At 50.5% G+C, this 17,700-nt stretch overlaps 2 protein-coding genes across 6 annotated transcripts in view; one reads left to right on the plus strand and one right to left on the minus strand.

Moving 5' to 3' along the window:
• Positions 1-500: 500 nt before the first annotated feature.
• Positions 501-16,171, minus strand: Egr2 (early growth response 2). Of its 4 annotated transcripts, XM_076557057.1 has the most exons (6): positions 15,417-16,171; positions 14,395-14,633; positions 7,917-8,134; positions 6,988-7,093; positions 4,235-4,343; positions 501-2,880 (listed from the first exon to the last, which is right to left on the minus strand). In XM_076557057.1, exons 4-6 carry the CDS (start codon positions 7,084-7,086, stop codon positions 1,643-1,645), a joined length of 1,446 nt encoding a protein of 481 aa, XP_076413172.1. In that variant the 5' UTR covers positions 7,087-7,093; positions 7,917-8,134; positions 14,395-14,633; positions 15,417-16,171; the 3' UTR covers positions 501-1,642. The 4 variants fall into 4 exon arrangements, with proteins under 4 accessions (XP_076413172.1, XP_076413175.1, XP_006972811.2 ...); XM_076557060.1 differs by lacking the exon at positions 15,417-16,171 and having other exon boundaries at positions 7,917-8,108; positions 14,395-15,296; XM_006972749.4 differs by lacking the exon at positions 15,417-16,171 and having other exon boundaries at positions 14,395-15,296.
• The window catches only part of LOC143269859 (uncharacterized), a 23,037-nt gene continuing 12,392 nt past the window's right edge, over positions 7,056-17,700 (plus strand). For both annotated transcript variants that reach the window (XR_013046636.1, XM_076557061.1), the window contains exon 1: positions 7,056-7,457. Coding sequence is in view for 1 of the 2 variants with exons in the window: in XM_076557061.1 (XP_076413176.1) it covers positions 7,126-7,457 (332 nt within the window). In the remaining variant the exon portion in view is untranslated. The remainder of the gene's footprint in view (positions 7,458-17,700) is intronic.

The raw sequence follows: 17,700 nt of genomic DNA on the forward strand, positions 1-17,700 counted from the left end.
TTTGATCTGAAAGGATGATAGCTCTTTGAAAAAGTTTTCTGTGGTCATAAGATTAATCCCGGAACCCAAAAGTCATTTCCAATTTGACCATGCCGCCACACTTTCCACAAAGCCACAACTCAAAAGAGCCCTAGGCCGTGGTCAGAGTTCTGAAAGCAGCTCTGGGGTTGTCATCTCCAAGGAGGCACTTGTTTGCAAGTATTTATTTTCCAGAGCCCACTCAGGAGCATAGAGAAGCTATAGGCTGTTAGAGGGGATGGAACGATGAGTCAGAAGGCCTCCCGACTGACACTAATTCAAAGGGGGAAACCCCTGAAAACTAACTATGGCTTATGAATGGAGAGTTCGACTTAGTGTCCATGGGCCAGCAAGGCAACATGGAGGTCCTGTGCTAGCCCGCTGGCTAGAGTGGTCTTCTGTTCCTAGTTCACAGATGGGAATATCTGTTTTAGTTCCACCCAGTAAGCACTTCGTAAATGACTTCTGCAGCAAAAAAAAAATATTGTTGAAAAGTATTTATTTACACCATAGTCATAAACCATCCATTATCTGAACTCCAGTTAGTGGTTTTATGTTAGAATAGGTTGTTTGTTTTTCCACAACTATTAAGGGCTAATAAACAAATCAGCTGCAGTGATATTATGCACATTCTCATCTGAAATTTGACTGCAAAGGTAACACTTTTAAGTCACAAAACAGAGCATACAAAAATATACTTTCTAAAAAAATTCCAAATATTAATAGGCAGAAATATACAGCCATACTTAAACCCAGGGAATGATTTTTTTTTCCATAGTAAGGCATCCTGTATACATGCAGACCCTGTAACACTGCCCACATCACACAAGGCACAGAGGACACTTCCCACACAACTGCATGCATCCTATGTACATCCCCCTTTAAATAAGTTAACCTTTGACTCATTTCAAGAGATCATAAATGCTTTACATTTTTTTCCCAAAGGTTCAGAACTTGGAGAAGAACAGTGCACATCAAAAATACACAAACTCTCAATGGATATACACTGAAAAAATAATCTTTGTTTCTCAACAAAAAGGAGCCAATATTGCTTTCCCCTCCCACCATTGCACTTCCTTCCGTTCTCTGAGTTTTTCGTACCTATTGCTTAAGGGTTCCCACGGCTAGGTACACTTCAATTCACTGTTCTAGGGCAGCAGAACGCCCCAGCCGAGACCAGGCTCCTCTCACTGTACAACTTCGCCCAAATCAGTCCCAAGCCATAAAGTGCAATGTCAGTTTCTCAGTCTTTTTTGCTGTCCTTACTCAAAGGAATCAGCATCTCCCAACCTACTGTAGAAAAAGTCTCAGAACAACTCTTGACATCCAGGGTCAATATAAAGGGAAGGACTAGCCAAACCTAGTGAGATTTGCCAGTCAGGATCACTCCAGCCCTCTACGGGCTCCTCGTTGCATGGAGTCAACTCCCCTAAAAGAGTCAAATGGCCTAAATTTCAGGAAGGCCCTGTGTCTAGGAAGGTGGGGCAGGGCTGGGCTCCATCAAGGTCCTTTGCCCAGACTCTCAGAGAGGAACGGAGGAGAAGGGTGGTAGTGTTTTTGCAGCTCAAGTGGACGGAGGCCTTCTGGGGCATGGAGAAACGGGTGTGTCGGCCAGAGCTTCATCTCATGGTGTCCTGGTCCGAGAGGTGCAGGCCAGTGGTCCTCCAAGGGTGCTGTTCCCGCACAGGCTGCCTCCGGCCTGCGAGCCTCCAGGACCAGAGGCTGCAGACTGGGCAGGTGCAGAGGACGAGGGAGCACTGCTCTTGCGCTCCTTCTGTCGAAGGTGGATCTTGGTGTGACGCTTCCTCTCGTCGCTCCTGGCAAACTTGCGGCCACAGTAGTCGCAGGCGAAGGGCTTCTCCCCGGTGTGGGTGCGGATGTGAGTGGTGAGGTGGTCACTTCTGCTGAAGTTCCGCATGCAGATGCGACACTGGAAGGGCTTGTGGCCCGTGTGGATTCGGATGTGCCGGGTCAGCTCATCGGAGCGGGAGAACCGCCTGTCACAGCCTTCGGCTGGACACGGGTAGGGCCTCTCGTGCACTGGCGTCTTGCTGGGCCTGTTAGGGTACTTTCGGGGCCGCAGGATGGGTCGCAACGGCAGGTGATGCGGGTTATAGGGGGTCGTGGTCACTGCTGCAGAGCCACTCCCGGGCAGTCGGGGTCCCTCACTGCCTCCACTTGCCCCTGGTCCCGTGACTCCGGCACCGGGACCCCCCAGAGTAAAATTACGGATGGTGGAGAGTGGAGTGAGCGGAGGGGGGACCCGCAGGGAGTCCAGAGGGCAGGGAAATGGCTTTCGATCCGGGCCAGCCGCACCATGTGGATCTCTCTGGCACGGAGATGGGAAAAATCCAGGATAGTCTGGGATCATAGGAATGAGACCTGGATCCATGGCTGGCTTGGGGGATGGGTAGGAAGGAGGTGGCTGGTAGGCCAGAGAGGAGGTGGAAGTCGTGGGTGGTGACAGGAATGCCGAAGGGTCCTGGTAGAGATCTCCTGTACAGTTCGAATACGGAGGAGGAGGTGGCGGTGGAGAGTAAAGGTGGTCCAGTTCAGGCTGGGTCTGGGACATGGTACACACACCCAGGGGTCCTGTGGCCAGCGGGTTCGGGGAGGCCGAGGTGACGCTAGATGAGGCTGTGGTTGAAGCTGGAGGGGTGACCCCTTGCAGGATGCCCGCACTCACAATATTGATGATGCCTTCTGGGTAGCAGCTGGCACCAGGGTACTGGGGGTCAATGGAGAATTTGCCCATGTAAGTGAAGGTCTGGTTTCTAGGCGCGGAGATAGGGGCAAAGCTGCTAGGGTATGGGAGCTCCAGGGGCCTCTTCTCTCCGGTCATGTCAATGTTGATCATGCCATCTGGGGAGGGAAAGGGCAGGAAAGAGGGGGAACAATGAGAATGCAGCCAAGAGCCAATTCACGCGCACGCACGCGCGGACACACACACACACACACACACACACACACACACACACACGGCCATCCCCATTTCAGGATTTCAACACTATAGGGCTGGAGCAAAATCCATCAAGTGGGGAAACTGAGGCCTGGAGACAGTAAGAAGAAGTTAGCTAGAGTCTGAGACTCAAGAACTATCTCCAAGAAAGCAGGACGTGCCCCTCCCCTCTTTATCCCCCCCCCCAGCCATCTGTGACTCTAGTCCTCAATAAAAACACCCAATAATAGCAACAATATCAAACAATTTCCCATCTGCCTCGGACTTCTCTCCCACTCCTTTGCCTCGTAGTCCCACCGCCGAGGCAACGGTACAGACACCACTCAAGATCCGACCAATCCCCAGGCGATGCTGAGAAAGTGCCAGCCGCGGGAGAGGGGAACCCCAGAACGGGTAAGTGGGTGGGTGATGTTCCCGCTGCTAATTCCTGGTGCCATCTCCCCCCCCACACACACACACACACACTCCTGCTGCGCTTCAGCTGACAACTGCCAGTGGGAACCCAGGCTGCGGAGGAAGGAGTCTAGGTTTCCCTTCCCTCCCAACATCCTCAGCCTTGCGCGACACCCGCGCGTCCCCGCCCCAGCCCAAGACCAGAGGCTGGGCTCGGAGGAAGGCGCGGAGGCTGCGGGGGACGACTTTACACAGCATCGCCACGGAGCCCGGCGCACACTGGTGCCTGCGCTGGCCTCCGCAGTCTCAGGGCTGCTTCCCGCTGGTTGCCCTGCTCCGCCACCTCGTCTTGCTAACCCCCTTCACTCTGGGGTGGTGCCTCCCAGCCGCACTAGAAGCGCAACCAGCTCAGCGATCCTCCCGAAGGGGGCTCTGCCCAGAGAGCGCTACGCGCGCTTCCTAAGAGCTGCGCTCCCCTGCCACTTGGCTCTCCAGACGCGCAGCTCTTCCCCGGACTCTCGAACTTTCCTGTCACTTTAGCCCTATCCCAGGAGCGCAGAGTCCAGCCAGTGGACCTGCTTCCAGCCTGGCAGCCCAGTAAGGGTGTCCCTGGAGCCCTGCGCCCAGACGAAACTGGGCGCGCCGAGAGCCGCAAGCATGCCAGTTGTTTTTGGTGACCAGGTGCATCTCCCAGCGCGCACAACCCGGGCGCCCTAGTCCCTGTTCTTTCTCGCTCCTCCTGCACTCACTTCCAGAGTCAGTGTGGTCAGCGCTGTCCACCACCTCAAGTCCCCATTCTTCCCTCCAAGTCCCGCACACCCACCGCTCCCCACCCACCAGCTCCGAAGAGGACACGCGGCTTACCTCCGGCCACTCCGTTCATCTGGTCAAAGGGGGCTCCCAGTTCAGCATTGGGAAAGATGGTCACCGACGGGGCGGCGAGGTCTTCCACCGGGTAGAGGCTGTCAGGCAGCTGGTGCATAAAACCACTGAGAGTTACTGGGATTTTGTCTACGGCCTTGGCGGTCATCATTTGCTCCTCGCTCAACCTGGAGACCCAACTCCCTCGCTACCTGGAGTGCCAGAGAAGCCGTTTTTGGAGAGGGGTTGGACTGAGCCTGGGTTGGTATCTCCTTTTGCCCTCCACACTTAGAAAAGACCACCACCACCACCACCACCACCACACACACAAAAAAAAAATCTAACAGAAATAAAACTGGCAAGCAAGTTGTTGGCTTCTTAAGAAAGAAAAATGGCTATAGGCCACTGACTCTCTCCTGCCTGTGATCCGGCTGTTGGGGAGCCAGGAGTTGCTGGTGTAGTGTTATTATAACAGTCAGTGTGTCCCCTGGCCCAGCTATTAATCAATCGCTGCTCTCTCAGATGGAAAGTGTTAGGCTCGGGAGTATTTATGGGCTGGTCTTCAATATCCGTGACGTCGCTGCCCATATATGGACTGAGGAACAGGGCTGGGCCAGGCAGCTTTTGCCGTCACATGGCCAATTTGCATACGAGCCTGGCAGCGCGGTCTCTGCCGAGCTCCCCTGGATCCGTTCGCGGCCAATGGACACCGCCGGGGTCTGCGGCTCTCGGCCGCTACTGTAGCCGGGGCTCCGGGCTGCAGAGTTCAGCTGGGGGAGGGCGCGATCGCCGACCCCGGCGATGTCGCCGCGGGTGAACGCGCGGGCCGCGGTGGCAGCTCTGTCTCTTGGGGCGGGGAGGAATTCCGGTTCTCCGAGACTTTCCAAAAAAGGAGAAGATCCGGTAGTGGCGGCTCCGCCTCCCCAGCCCTTGTTTGGGAGCCATTCCGGAAAATTAAACTTCGGAAAGAAACCGAGCGGAGCCGAGACACTACAGTCAAACCCCTCCTTCACTTTCTTGGCAGCTCAAAACCGCAAGCAAAAAAGAGTCAGAGAAAAAAAAAAAAAAAAAAAAAAAAGAAGAAGAAAGAAAAAGAAAAAAAAAAGCTCCCCGCATTCACGGAAGCTGACTGCCTTTTTCTGAATTACACGGTGGAAAGTAGTGTCTGCTGATAAGAGTGAATGCGGTCTTGCTTTTTTGGAAAGTCTGTGCTATTTATACAGGAGCGAAAACGGAACAGGTCTGGGTTGTTTGTTTGTTTAAGTATTTTAGGCACCTTAAGGGTAGGGGTTAGAGGAGTACGGGGCAGAAGAGCTGCGGGAGCTTCGAGAGATCCTCCGCCGGAGGCACCCCCTTCCTCTGCCCGCGCGCTCCCCGCCCCCCCTCCAGCTGCTGCACAGTGCGGGCGCCCTTCCCGGCGTGTCTGGGCGGTCCGCTGCGTGGGGGCGACCAGATGGAGGCTTGGACACTCACCCGGCCCGGCGCGCGCGCGCACACACTCACACACACATACACACTCCACTTCCGCTACACACTCTCCCTCCTCCACTGCCCTCTTACACACCCACTCACACACCTTACGCTACGCACCACACACTCCCTCTTGACAGCGCGCGCGCGCGCGTGCGTGTGTGCCCGCCTAGCCAAGAGGGTCCCCAGGCGCCAGACAGGACGCCCTGCGAAGACTCGGTCCTCACCTTCACAACCTCTCCCAGTCAACAGCCACCAAGCGCCCCCTGATCCCTGTGTGGTCACTTTCCGGGGAGTGCATCCTACCACTTGCGCCTAACATCTACCCCAGGAAATGTCTTCCTCTCCTTTTGCTTAGAACCTACTCGGTGCTGAGTGACAACAAATGACACGGGTTCGAGTCACGGTGGCCCCACACGTGTTTCCCTTGGCAAATAAATAAATAGATAGATAGATAGATAGATAGATAGATAAATAAATAAATAAATAAATAAATAAATAAATAAATAAATAAATACCCTCCCAGTACAAACCTTACTGTTAAATTCCCAAAAGCTTTTCAGAGACCTAAACAGTGGCGCCTGCAGGTTCCCTGAGCACTGGGCTCCCACCTCCCAAGGCTCCCAGCCGGCACCAGAAGCGCTCCCGCTGCGCGGCCCCGGTTCCCAAGCCCCGGGATTCTTCGCGCCCAGCCTAGCCTGAGATCTTTGACGCGGGCTGGGAAATTACCCTGCCCTTCTCAGCTCCGAAGTCGGGCAGGGGAGGGATCCGGTCCCGTCCCCGCGGTTTTCTTTCTTGGCCCCCTACCCGGAGCAGCGAGGATACCCGGGCGGGCGGGCGGGCAGGAGCCACGGCGCCACGCCGTGGATGGAGAGCGCCGCTGCAGGCGCTCTCCCTCCGATCACCTGCGGTGCCTGCCGCCCCAGCGCGCCGGCTCCTGCCCCGCCTGGACTACCGTGGTCAAGGGAAGCCCCTGGACCACCAGGAGCCGGCTCCATGCCGCTCTCCCAGTCGCTCTTTTCTCCTTAGGCCAGCCGCGGAAGTTGTTCTCCCGAGAATGGCCATCGCCCTGACTTCAAACGCCCAAAAGCAAATCTGGGAAAGTTTCTCTCGATCGCGCCGTGCGCGGTCTCCTTTCCAATTGGGGATCAAATCCAAAGGGGACAGGAGAGAAAGCTCAGCGAGGGTGGAACCTCTATAGGTGTCCTACCCTCTGCAAAATCCTGCAAAGCCCTGTTTCCAAGCGAGGTGGGTGGAATGGAAGAAATAGAAAGCCGCGTTCTTACCACGTGCGCCAGCCCGCTCCGCCTGCGCTCCGGCCGGTCCCGCGGCCCCCGCGCTGACCACAGGCAAGACGACGCCTCGGAGGGGAGCCCGACTCTCATCTCCAGCCTGGGTCGAGAAGAAGGGGGGGGGGTCGGGTTATGCAAATAGAGGTCCCGGCGGTGGGGCTCGGGTTACGGCCCCCCACCAGGCCCAGAGGTGAAGCACCCACCCGCGGCAGGCGCGGGCCTGGCGACTGCTGGCTCTTCGCTGCCGTCGGTGCACGTGGGCGGGAGGATTGCAGCAGCCGCCCCTCTTACCGGCGCGCTGTCGCCAACCCCGCAGGCTGCCGCTGCGCGCCGCCCGGAGGGGGAGCTCCCGGGCGGCCGAGAGAGCGGGGAGAAGGGAGCCGGCCGAGGGCAGGACGCCCGACGAGGGTAGAGCTGGAGCGCGGGAAGCTGGCGGATTGCCGCTACCAACCTTCGCGCAGGAGGTCAGTGGTGGTAAAACAGGGGGTTCGCACCATCGAGGAGTCTAGAAGGGGGGGGGGCGTGGGAGCAGGGCACCCTATGGAAGCCGAGCCTTCCAAGAACTCTCACCCTCCCTTTAAGAGCTTCGCTGGATCCAGCTGTTGGAGAGCAACAGCGTGGGGGAGGGGCAAGTGCTAGCAGAAGCTAGATGCCCAAGACCTGGCAGGCCAGGTTCCGGAGGGGGCCTGGGGCCAGTCCCTGTCTCAGCCCTTCCAGAACATCCATGCTGGAATGCGTCTGTGATGGCTTCTAATAACCTTACCTATACTATCTTCTTTCCCTCCCCCCCCTTAAAAAAAAGAGTGTCTCTTTAAGTACAAACCCTTAACTATGGGCAGCTTAGATCATGAAACAAAATCAAGGCACATATTTCAAACCAGTCGCCACAAACAGATGAGTTCAGAAAACCTAAAAGTACTTGCCTAAAGTCACGCAGCTGGTGATTGGTCCAGTTCAAACCTGCTACCACCCAGTCTTCAGAATCCAAGTCCCTTGCACTGGTCACTGTGTGGGGCGCTCAGAACTCTGTCAGATGGGTCCGCAGCTGAGTGTTGAAAGCCTGGCTCGCCGGTGCCTTTAGGGAAGAACTCGCCGTCTTCATCAATTTCATCTTCCTTTGGCATTTCAGAGGAAAGCAAAGCTGAAGTCGGAGAGGGTAAAGGCAAGAGATGTGGGGGGGGGCTGTTACAGGTGGACCCCTAGAGATAGAGGGAGAATTTAAATGTAGGGACTCTGCAAACGTGTGTGACGGAAGGAATGACCAGGCTGGCAGAAAACCAGCATATTAATGCTGCGATCTTAAGAGAACCCAACCCCACAGTATCCTTCCTGGAGGCAAGGAGGGTTAAGAGGAAGGCAGGGGTGTGATTCTGTGCTGAGGCGAGGAAAGAGCCCGGGGAGATGTGGGAGTGGAATACAAAGGTGAAACCAGGGTCCCTACTTTGAAGCATTTGAACTTACAGTGTTTAGATAAAAAAATACAACAAACAAATGACTTTTTAAAAGAGTTGACAAGTTGCCCATGTAAACGAGACCCTCCAAAACATATCGAATCAAGAGGAACAACTTGCTGCCAGGCTCTAATTTGCATTATCCAGAGGAGGAAAAAATAAAGAAGCAAGGGGGCTTCTCTGCTTCAGGCTTGCTCCTGGGGTGGAGGTGAGGTGGCCTGTGGGCCATTGGGAGAAGGAGACAGCTGGCTGGTCCTAAGGAATGCCCTGTCAGGGTGGTTTTGGACATTTCCTCCAGTCTTGAAGCTGCCATTCACAGTGTGGTGACAGGGTGATAGCTACTCAGGAGCCACATCACATCATCTACCACATGCATTTGGATGTGCAGAGAACCATGTTTGAATAGCTTCACAATCTCTTCCTGCCGTGATGTCATTTATCATCCCACCTCTAACTGCTGGTGGGAGGGGAGGTACAGTCATGTTTGAATCTCCCTGAACTGTAGGCACAAGCAGGGACTAGATCACCCATTCAGATGGCCCAGAGCATGTTGCTTCTGAAAACCAGATGAATGCTACCTGCAAATCATCATAAAGATCCCCTTCTGTGTCGGAAGACTGGTAAATCGTTCCCTACACCCAGTATCTCACTACAAACCTGGGAACCTGTGGGCTATAAACCTACCTCAGGTCATGGCCAGTGCAGCTGTGAAGGCCAAGTTAAGAAGCGTCATTGGTATAAATAATATGGACAAGAGAAGTCCCTTAAGACCATATTTTGTAGATGTGTCAGAGCTGGCTCAAGAATTGGAAGGTCAGAGTCTTGAAAACTATTTCTTGAGGATCTCCCCTGTTTCCAGCACTGCACTAAACTCTAGAGGATACAAGGGTGCCTAGAGCCAGGTCCAGTTCCTAACCCCCATGGGGCTGGCCTGGCACATTATGCAAATCGTCATCACGGTGACTGTGTTTGCTCTCATCAAAACAAAGATCCAGTGGGGTTTCATGGCTGTGGACTTCACAAACTGCATGTCTGAAGGACATGCAAGGGTTGGGGAGAAGATCAGTGGAAAGAATATTCCAGAGAGAGAGCAGGTGAAAAGCGGCTTCAGGGTGGGAGGAAGTAAGGTACATTTGTGTAGAGAAAGTCCAGGGTGGGTAGACATTCTAGGTCACCTTACATGCCTGGCACTGAGGCTGGCAGTAGCCAATACGGGCAGCTGTCTTGTGAGTATTCTAGAAGGCTTTAATCTCTATACTGCTCCTCTTTCTCTTCTGGTATTTTTATTTTTTTCTGGAAAATGACAGTGGCACTACAATTTTTTTTTTTTTTTACTTTTGAGGTTTTTTTTTTTCCTTGCCACTCAGCTTCTGCAGATGAATAAGAACTTGCCAATGAGGTTTCATGCAGGAGAACATACAGAAACACTTACTGACATCAGCATTGTGTCTCTGTGACAGCTGTAATGAAATACGTTCCTCAGTTGTCAATAAAGGAATGACAGACAATGTAAGTTTTGTCCCACATAAAATGAAAGTGTGTGTAAGTGCAGTGGAGAGATGACATGTCAAATCACTTTACTATCCCTGGTTTAAAAACAAAACAACAACAAACCTAACAGGTAAATGGATGCGCCCATGTGCACGATTGTTTAAGACGGGTACACTTCAACCCAGGGCCCAACTTAACAAATGACAGTTTGTCAGTCTGGTCATAAGAGCTCAAAGCCACACCCTCCCACCAGATCATCTCAGTGCGTGCTGTTGTATGTTTTAATCTTTCAGCTTATATAGTCAGTGCATTGTCTATGAGTGAATGAAAAATGAAGGTCATTACAACTACAGAACCCAGCCATGTTTTATTTTACTAGCCTGGGAAGTAATTCTTTTTCTTCTCCAGCTAACGTCTGACTCATGAAATTTTTGGTTTTATGTTTATAGAAGGATCAGGCAAGGCAGGGCATCTATGCCAAAGCAATCATTTCGTGACGTTTAAATACAAAAATTCTTGTATTTCAACTGAATAATCTCATCAAGAATGTTGCCATTTATTATGGTTAAGGTGTTGGGTTCTGTTCTTCCATTCAAATCTGAAGGTTGACACTCCCTATCTGTGCACACTTTAACACATTTCATAGCTGCTCTGTCCTCCTTTCTTCATTGAGAAAGTAGATGAAATGACCACTGAGTTATTGAGATGATTAAATATAGCGATACAAAGCTGACAGTATGCTATTAGTGAATAGTAAATATTCAATAATGGTTAGTTATTAAATTATTTCCACTACTAAATGCAATGGACCAGGCCCAACTTTATCATTCTAAATTCATCACTGTGTTCCTCATAACCAACTTGAAAAACACAGTTGTTCTTGACTGCTTCTTAGATGGGGGATGACGGCTTTGAGGGGGTTACATGAATTGTTCAAGTCATCCCAGCAAGAGGCAGGACCAGAAGATGGCCTCCTCTGTGTTGGTCCCAAAGCTGTGTGTTTGAGTCCATGCAGTGTACAACTCTCATCAAATAAAAGCAGAAGAATGACTTTTCTTCAAATATTGAGGAAGGAAGGATTCATGGTATTTCTCCCAAATTCTGAGTTTCTGCTTCTGAGAATAATGAAGACACCATTACTGAGAAGGTTCGTGATTGGGATGTGAGGAAGAAAGGGAACCCCAGAGGTAGAAGTCGTTGAAATATACTTTAAAAACATCTAAGCTCAGAAAGCCCAGTTACACATTTAAAATGACTTAACTAACATACACATTTCCCCCCAGAAGGAGCCATGTACATAACAACTGCATTGTCCTTCGAGGAAAAGTTGGGATATCAAAGTGATTGAAAATTTAGGAGACCAGTGATGCACACCTATAATCTCAGGACTCAGGAAGCTGAGGCAGGAGGATGCCAAGTTCTGTGCCAGCCTGGGTTGTACAGTGAATTTAAGTCCTCTGTAAGGGGCGTTCTTTGTCTTAGCATGTCCTGTGAACTTGTCCTGCGTGATCTTTCCACATATTCTCTATACTACCATTTTCTTAAACTACGTAAGTCACCTGAGTTCAGAAGGATGATTGCTGTCCATGTTCCAGCCAGTGGAGTTCTGGATGGGAACACAGTGTCTTCCGGGTAGTGAGAGAGACCTCATAGATAACTCCTAATTAGTTCTGCTGGTCTTCTTGCCTGCTATGTCAAAGTTTCCCTTAGAGATACCATACTTCAGAGCAAGCCAGGGACCCCCCAGGAGCCTCCCTCAAAGACTAAAAGACACTCATCTCTGAGCTGCCACCCTCAGCATTCAGGGTAGGGACCACTGTGAACGCAGTGGCCACCAGCAGAGAAGACCACTAAGACCAAGTCTGTCTGGAATCCCTAGATAAGCCATTTTTTTTTTCTTCCCGATTCTTCTCCCCACCTGCCACGGGCAGGGAACCTGAAGAATGCAAAGGATGCAGAGCAAGGAATCCATAGATCTCTTTCCAACTCGTCCTCTGTCACTCAGCAATGGCATGATTTGGAGTTGATGGTTGATCCGGGGAGAAACCTCTTGTGCTTCCTACCACCACGTCACTCTAGGCTTCCCGGGTAGACAGGCTTTTCATTCCCATATTTCTTGATACTTCTTAATCATATGCCCCAAAGATACGGAGGCATGACCTTCCCTCATGCTGGCTGCAATGCTAAATAACAGCCCCAGGTGCCCATGGGCTTCAGAAAGAGAGCTTGCGCCTTCCCTATTGTGACTGAGAATGGTGTGGTGGATGTAGGGAGAAGATGGTGTGGAGAGGGAATGTAAGAACCTGGCACTCAGTGCAAAACTGGATAAAGGGGAAAGCAGTCTCTTGGAAACTGCACTGTTGGCTGTCTGTCCGTAGCAAGGATGCTTGCGATAAATTAAGTAAATAACAATAATGTTTGTATGTATGGAGCACCAGAGAGTGCTAAGCATTTCACTGCTGATGGGGCCCAATTCATTTCATTCTGCCCACCATCTTATGAAGCAGGGGTCATTATTATTATTATTTTTTTTTTACTTTAAAGGTGCCGGAACGGGGTCACCAAAGCCCAACTCCCTGTTCTATTTCAGTGGAAGTAGTCAAGCTGTGAACCCAAGCAGTCTAATGCCACAGTTCCCGATACTTATCCCACCTAGCCTGTGTAACTAGATATGGCTCCTCCCTCCTCGGAGCCTCTGTTTTCTCCCCTTTTCAGACGGGGACTGTGGCTCTGACTCTAAAGCTTTTGGCTAGGGCATCGTGGGGTGGGAGATGTCTAGTTGCTGTCAGCCAGGGTGGCTGTTGGGTTGCGGGGGGTGAATATTGATGAAGTCAGGAAAGGAGGCCCAAATGGTTCTAGGACAGAGATGGGGCGTTTTTGATGGAATTGGACCTGTTTGCTTACTGACAAATCCCAAGACTCCTTGGGAGTGATCTTTCCCCCCTGCTCGCATTAGGGGGTGGTCCAGATCTTTTCATACTGCAGAAGGGGGGGATTCCCCAGCCTCTGGGGCTAGTTCCCAACTCTCTTGCCTCTCTTGATGCTAAAAACAGGCTAAATACGCAGTCATACTGCCAGCAATTGGCAAAAGTGTGTTTCTGCTCTGGGGATGCTGTACCTGATAGGCTATTGTGTTTTCATTGGGGTCATCCCCTACTCACAGGATAATCTTAATCATGGCCCCATAAGCACACGGGCAGTGTCTGCCCCTGGGAACTGGTGATGTCCAGCCCAGAGTTTGCTTTTTATAAACAGGATTTTTCGGGCAACAGCCCATGGGAGCTTCAATAGGGGGGAAAAAAAACAACCCTAGAGTACTTTAGATCGTTTTCTCTGATTGCATCTCATAAAAGAACACTGAAGATATGCCCAAGTGGTTGATTTGGCCCCACATCTGTTAACTCAGAAACACTGGGGATGAACAAGGCCTTTACAGAGTACTATGTCCTAATACACAGCCAATGCATCACCGTGTGTTTGAAAATAATGACAAATTCACCTATCCGCAGGAAGTTCTGTCTTTGTGTGTGCACGTGTGTGTGTGTGTGTGTGTGTGTGTGTGTGTGTGTGTGTGTGTGCACACTCAGGAAAAGGCTGCACAGCAATATCGAAGCCTCAGTACACTTCACTCACTCTCTCCAAGGTTTGTGTTAAGGGGCTGTGGATAAGTAGGCAGGTGAGCCAGAGCAAGTAAGTATGGCCTGACACAGACCTGTCACACTTTCAAACATCCAGACAAACTTACTGTGTCCCTTAATCTCTTCCCTGGATATTTATCAAGCACCCTTCTGCATGCAGTTAACATAATAAGTGCTTGGAAAGTGCCAGTGGACAAAACTCTGTGGAAGTTCTTGTGGGTTTATTCTAGGAACCAAAAAAGGGAAGACTCAGTTTGTAGCGTCTTCCCCTTGGCTTCAGCCGGAATCCCATTTAAACCACCCACACTTGGGTAGGTATCTCTCCTAAGGCCATTGAGGAAGAATACCAGACTTGCTTTGATAACTCATTCCGGTGTCTACTCTCACAAGGCATTCCTCAGAGATAGACTACACCCCCTTTTCATCATGAATTTTATTTTGTTTTCTCCTTGGGAGACTTGAAAGGACTTACTCACAATGTTGCAAGAACCAGTCATAGACTGGACTATTGCCCTTGGCCTTTTCTGTTCCCTACGGACAAAATCTCAGTTCTCAGAGTCAGTCTTGGGACTTGGGGCTTTTGGTCCATTTCCTAGCTAAAGCAACATCTTGAAGAATTCCCTAAGTGCCCAGGCTTCCCATTGTTATTGGGAAAGCCTAATAGTGTGTTTTAGATGCTACTCAACCCATTCCAAACCCCTTTCTCCCACATGGCTTCTTTTCAGATACACAGTATAACCTCTTGACGTTAACAAGCCATGTTCACCTTCCCTCTGCCCAGAGAAGTCAAGTGAACCCCCCAAAGAGATCAGGTGACTTACCCAGGGTCACACAGCTAGAGAGGGAGCAGAGGCAGTGTTCTCCGCCATGGCTCTGGGTGCTGGCCTTGAGTCTCAGTCTGTGGAATGGGACTCCGAGTACTGGCTGGGAAGGCCCAGGCATGTGGAACGCTTGTGCAACGCCCGAGACACTGGGATGGCGGGCGGCCAGTTATCATTCAGGTCATGTGTTTGCTTCTCCACGGCAGTGACGGACCCTGTTCACACCCCGGTGTCCGGTCCTATACAGTGGTGGGAACCAGCACCATCAAGGTGAGAAACAGCCACCAGGCCCGCCAGATCTTGGCCTCCTAGGTCACTGGGAGGCAATTCTGGGTCCCACTCCGCCTCAGTTCCATCCACCGGAGTCCTCACTTGTCCCACTTCTGGGAGGCTGGCACTGACTCAGGGATTGCCACCCTCTTAGTTATCTTCCTGTGGTGCAATCCCGAAGAGATTGTCATCTGTGTGGGGTGGCTTAAGTGTGGCTGGGTCTCAACTGGGGTGACCAGCCTGACCAGGGGGAGGGGACGAGCCGAGCAGCTTTCTAACAGACAGCCTTAATGGTTTTGCTTTTTCCACACTCAGTTAACCTGTGCTCCGAGAAGGTCACAGGATCATTTGCATCTCTGGCTAAAATGTGGCCCCATTCTAACCTGTTTGTCTAGTGCATAACTTGCCCATCCCCCATGCCTCTCCAGAGGACTAATCTCCCCTGTGACTGTCCTGCTTGACCCTTAAGTCTTCCAGGCCCCTTCCTATCTTAGAATCCATGTGCTGGCTGCTCCTTCTCTTTAGACCAGTGGTTCTCAATCTGTGAGTCACGACCCCTTTAGAGTTGAATGACCCTTTCACAGGGGTCACCAAAGACCGTCAGAAAGCAGACGTTTACATTACGATTCATAACAGTAGCGAATTTACAGTTATGAAGTAGCAACGAAAATAATTTTGTGGTTAGGGGTCACCACAGCATGAGGAACTGCATTAAAGTGTTGCAGAATTAGGAAGGTTAAGAACCACCTTACCTTTTGATCACCCTGTGATCAGGTCTTGTTTGGGTGCAAAAACCTTCTCTTCTCAGACCTCCCAGTAATCCCAGTCAACATGCCCATGGTCAGGCTTCATTTTCTCAGCAAGGGTTCATACTTAGTGAATCTCAGACCCATGAGGGTAAGGACCTCCCTTGTCGTGACCATCACTGAGTCCCCCATCACCCAGGGCAGTTCTGGCAGAGGACAAAATGAGGCAGAGTTTGTTAAATGAATGGATGAGGGAACAATGATCATCCAGGTTTGGGATCTACAACCTCATTTCGGCACCTTTGGTTCTCTTGAGTCCCAGGGTCCTCATCTGTGTACCAGGGCACCAGCAAAATATCCCGGGCCCTGCACAACTTTGCATGCCTGTTATTATCTGGCCCTGAGGATTTGTGGGAACGCAAGGGCTGTGGTCTCAACCATCACCCACCCCATACTAGATGTCTAGGGAAGGCAGTACCACAGGAGAAAAGGGCCCATAGAAGAGGCCTCTCTCTGACAAAGGACCCAGGCCATGCTTTCTCCTAGGAAGAGATTGGATGATCCTGGGAGGAAATATTTTTTCTTGAAATCATTTTGATTAACTCCTGTTTGTTGTCTTGCTAATGCCAAGGCATTCGCACATAAAGGAGGCGAACCCACGTCCAGATAGAAATAAGGGCAATGCTAATAAGGAAGCGAGGACTGACTGTAGCCACCTGGACCTCTTTTCACTTTGGTAGAGAAAGGTGGCTTACCATTTGTCAATCTCCAGGCCAGTCACCCCCCACCCCACTGGAGTTCCGTAAACGCTCCAAAGGTTGTTCTGCTTAAGGTGACACAGAAAATAACAGAAAGGAAATAGTTAACAAGAGGCAAAGGCGTTGTTTTGTTCCCAGTTAATTAGAGTTCAGAGCCATAAAGCCAGGCGCATTATTTCATCCATGGCAGTGAGGGCCGCATGTTGTTTTTGAATGAATACTGCTAAATTTCGGTAAGTAAACACCATTATTATCAACATTTGGCTTTGAATATGCTAATAGCACTCCTGTAGGCTCACTTTAATTTCAGTGATGTATTTTAATTTGGACTATAGAAAGGAAACTATAATTTATATAATTTTTAGAAAATCAAGAATAGGTTGGCTTAATTACAGCCTGGTTATTTCAAATGCATGCACGCATACAACTCGATACACGATGTAAAAGGAAAATGGGCCTGTAAAGAAATAAGTGAAAAAAAAAATCGTATCACCATGGTCCAAAAGTATCTAAAATGTCAGGAGTCTCTTGTCACTGACAGTTACACTAACATCATCTGTTAAGCCTAGGGGGAGGGGTAGTACTGGCAAAAATCTTCCAATGTGTTGAGACCTGTAGGGTGTTGGGGCAGGTGTAAGAGTTTGTAAGGAATACAGGATGAACTAGAACCCTTGACTCTTGGAACTAATAGTCTAGCACAGATGCAGACAAGCGTACAAATAAGGAGAATGCGTACAAGGCAGGGTAGGCACTGCCAGCCATGCTCAAATCACTGCTAGGGGCGTGAGGAAGGGTAGGGACCGTCATGGGTGTGGAAAAATTTCATCCGAGGGTCATTTATTGTTCCTGCCCTTCATAAATGGTGCGCCTGTCTATATTCAATATACTGGGATGCCTGTGAGAGATGATCACTAAACATCGATCAATCCATCAGCTGACTGATGGTTACTTACTAACATGGAACACATTCCAAGCATATTCTATAGCACCCATTTTGGTAACATTATTGGACTCTGGGGATTTACTTGGAGACTGATAGAGTCTAGCTCCTGTAAATGCAGATCTGCAAATGTAAGTTCTTCATGTATTAATCACCTTTAATCTTCTGGGCAAAGATTGTGGGACTCAGCTACATGATAAAAAAACAAGATTCGCATACACCACATACACAAAAGTGAAGAAGACCATATTCAGCAGCAGCTCAACTCTTTTCCCTGAAGAATATCCTGAGTATACCTTCACAGTGTGGCCGTGTGACTCCAGGAGGGGAGGAATGGTGTCCACAATCACGCTTGTCTGGTTTGTCTGGTCAATGGGTAGGAAATAAGAGTTCAGCCTTGAAAAGTTCACAGGACCGGATGTAAAGAAGTTGGACAGATGCCTCAGCAGTTAAGAGCACAGGGTGGTCTTCCAGAGAACCCTAATTCAATTCCCAGCACCCATATGGCCACTTACCATGGTCTGTAACTCTAGCTCCAGGGGATCTGACATTTTTTTTCTGCTTATACCAGGCATGCATTTGATGTACAGAC

Source organism: Peromyscus maniculatus, chromosome 21 (assembly GCF_049852395.1).
Source record: "Peromyscus maniculatus bairdii isolate BWxNUB_F1_BW_parent chromosome 21, HU_Pman_BW_mat_3.1, whole genome shotgun sequence".
NCBI lineage: Eukaryota > Metazoa > Chordata > Mammalia > Rodentia > Cricetidae > Peromyscus > Peromyscus maniculatus.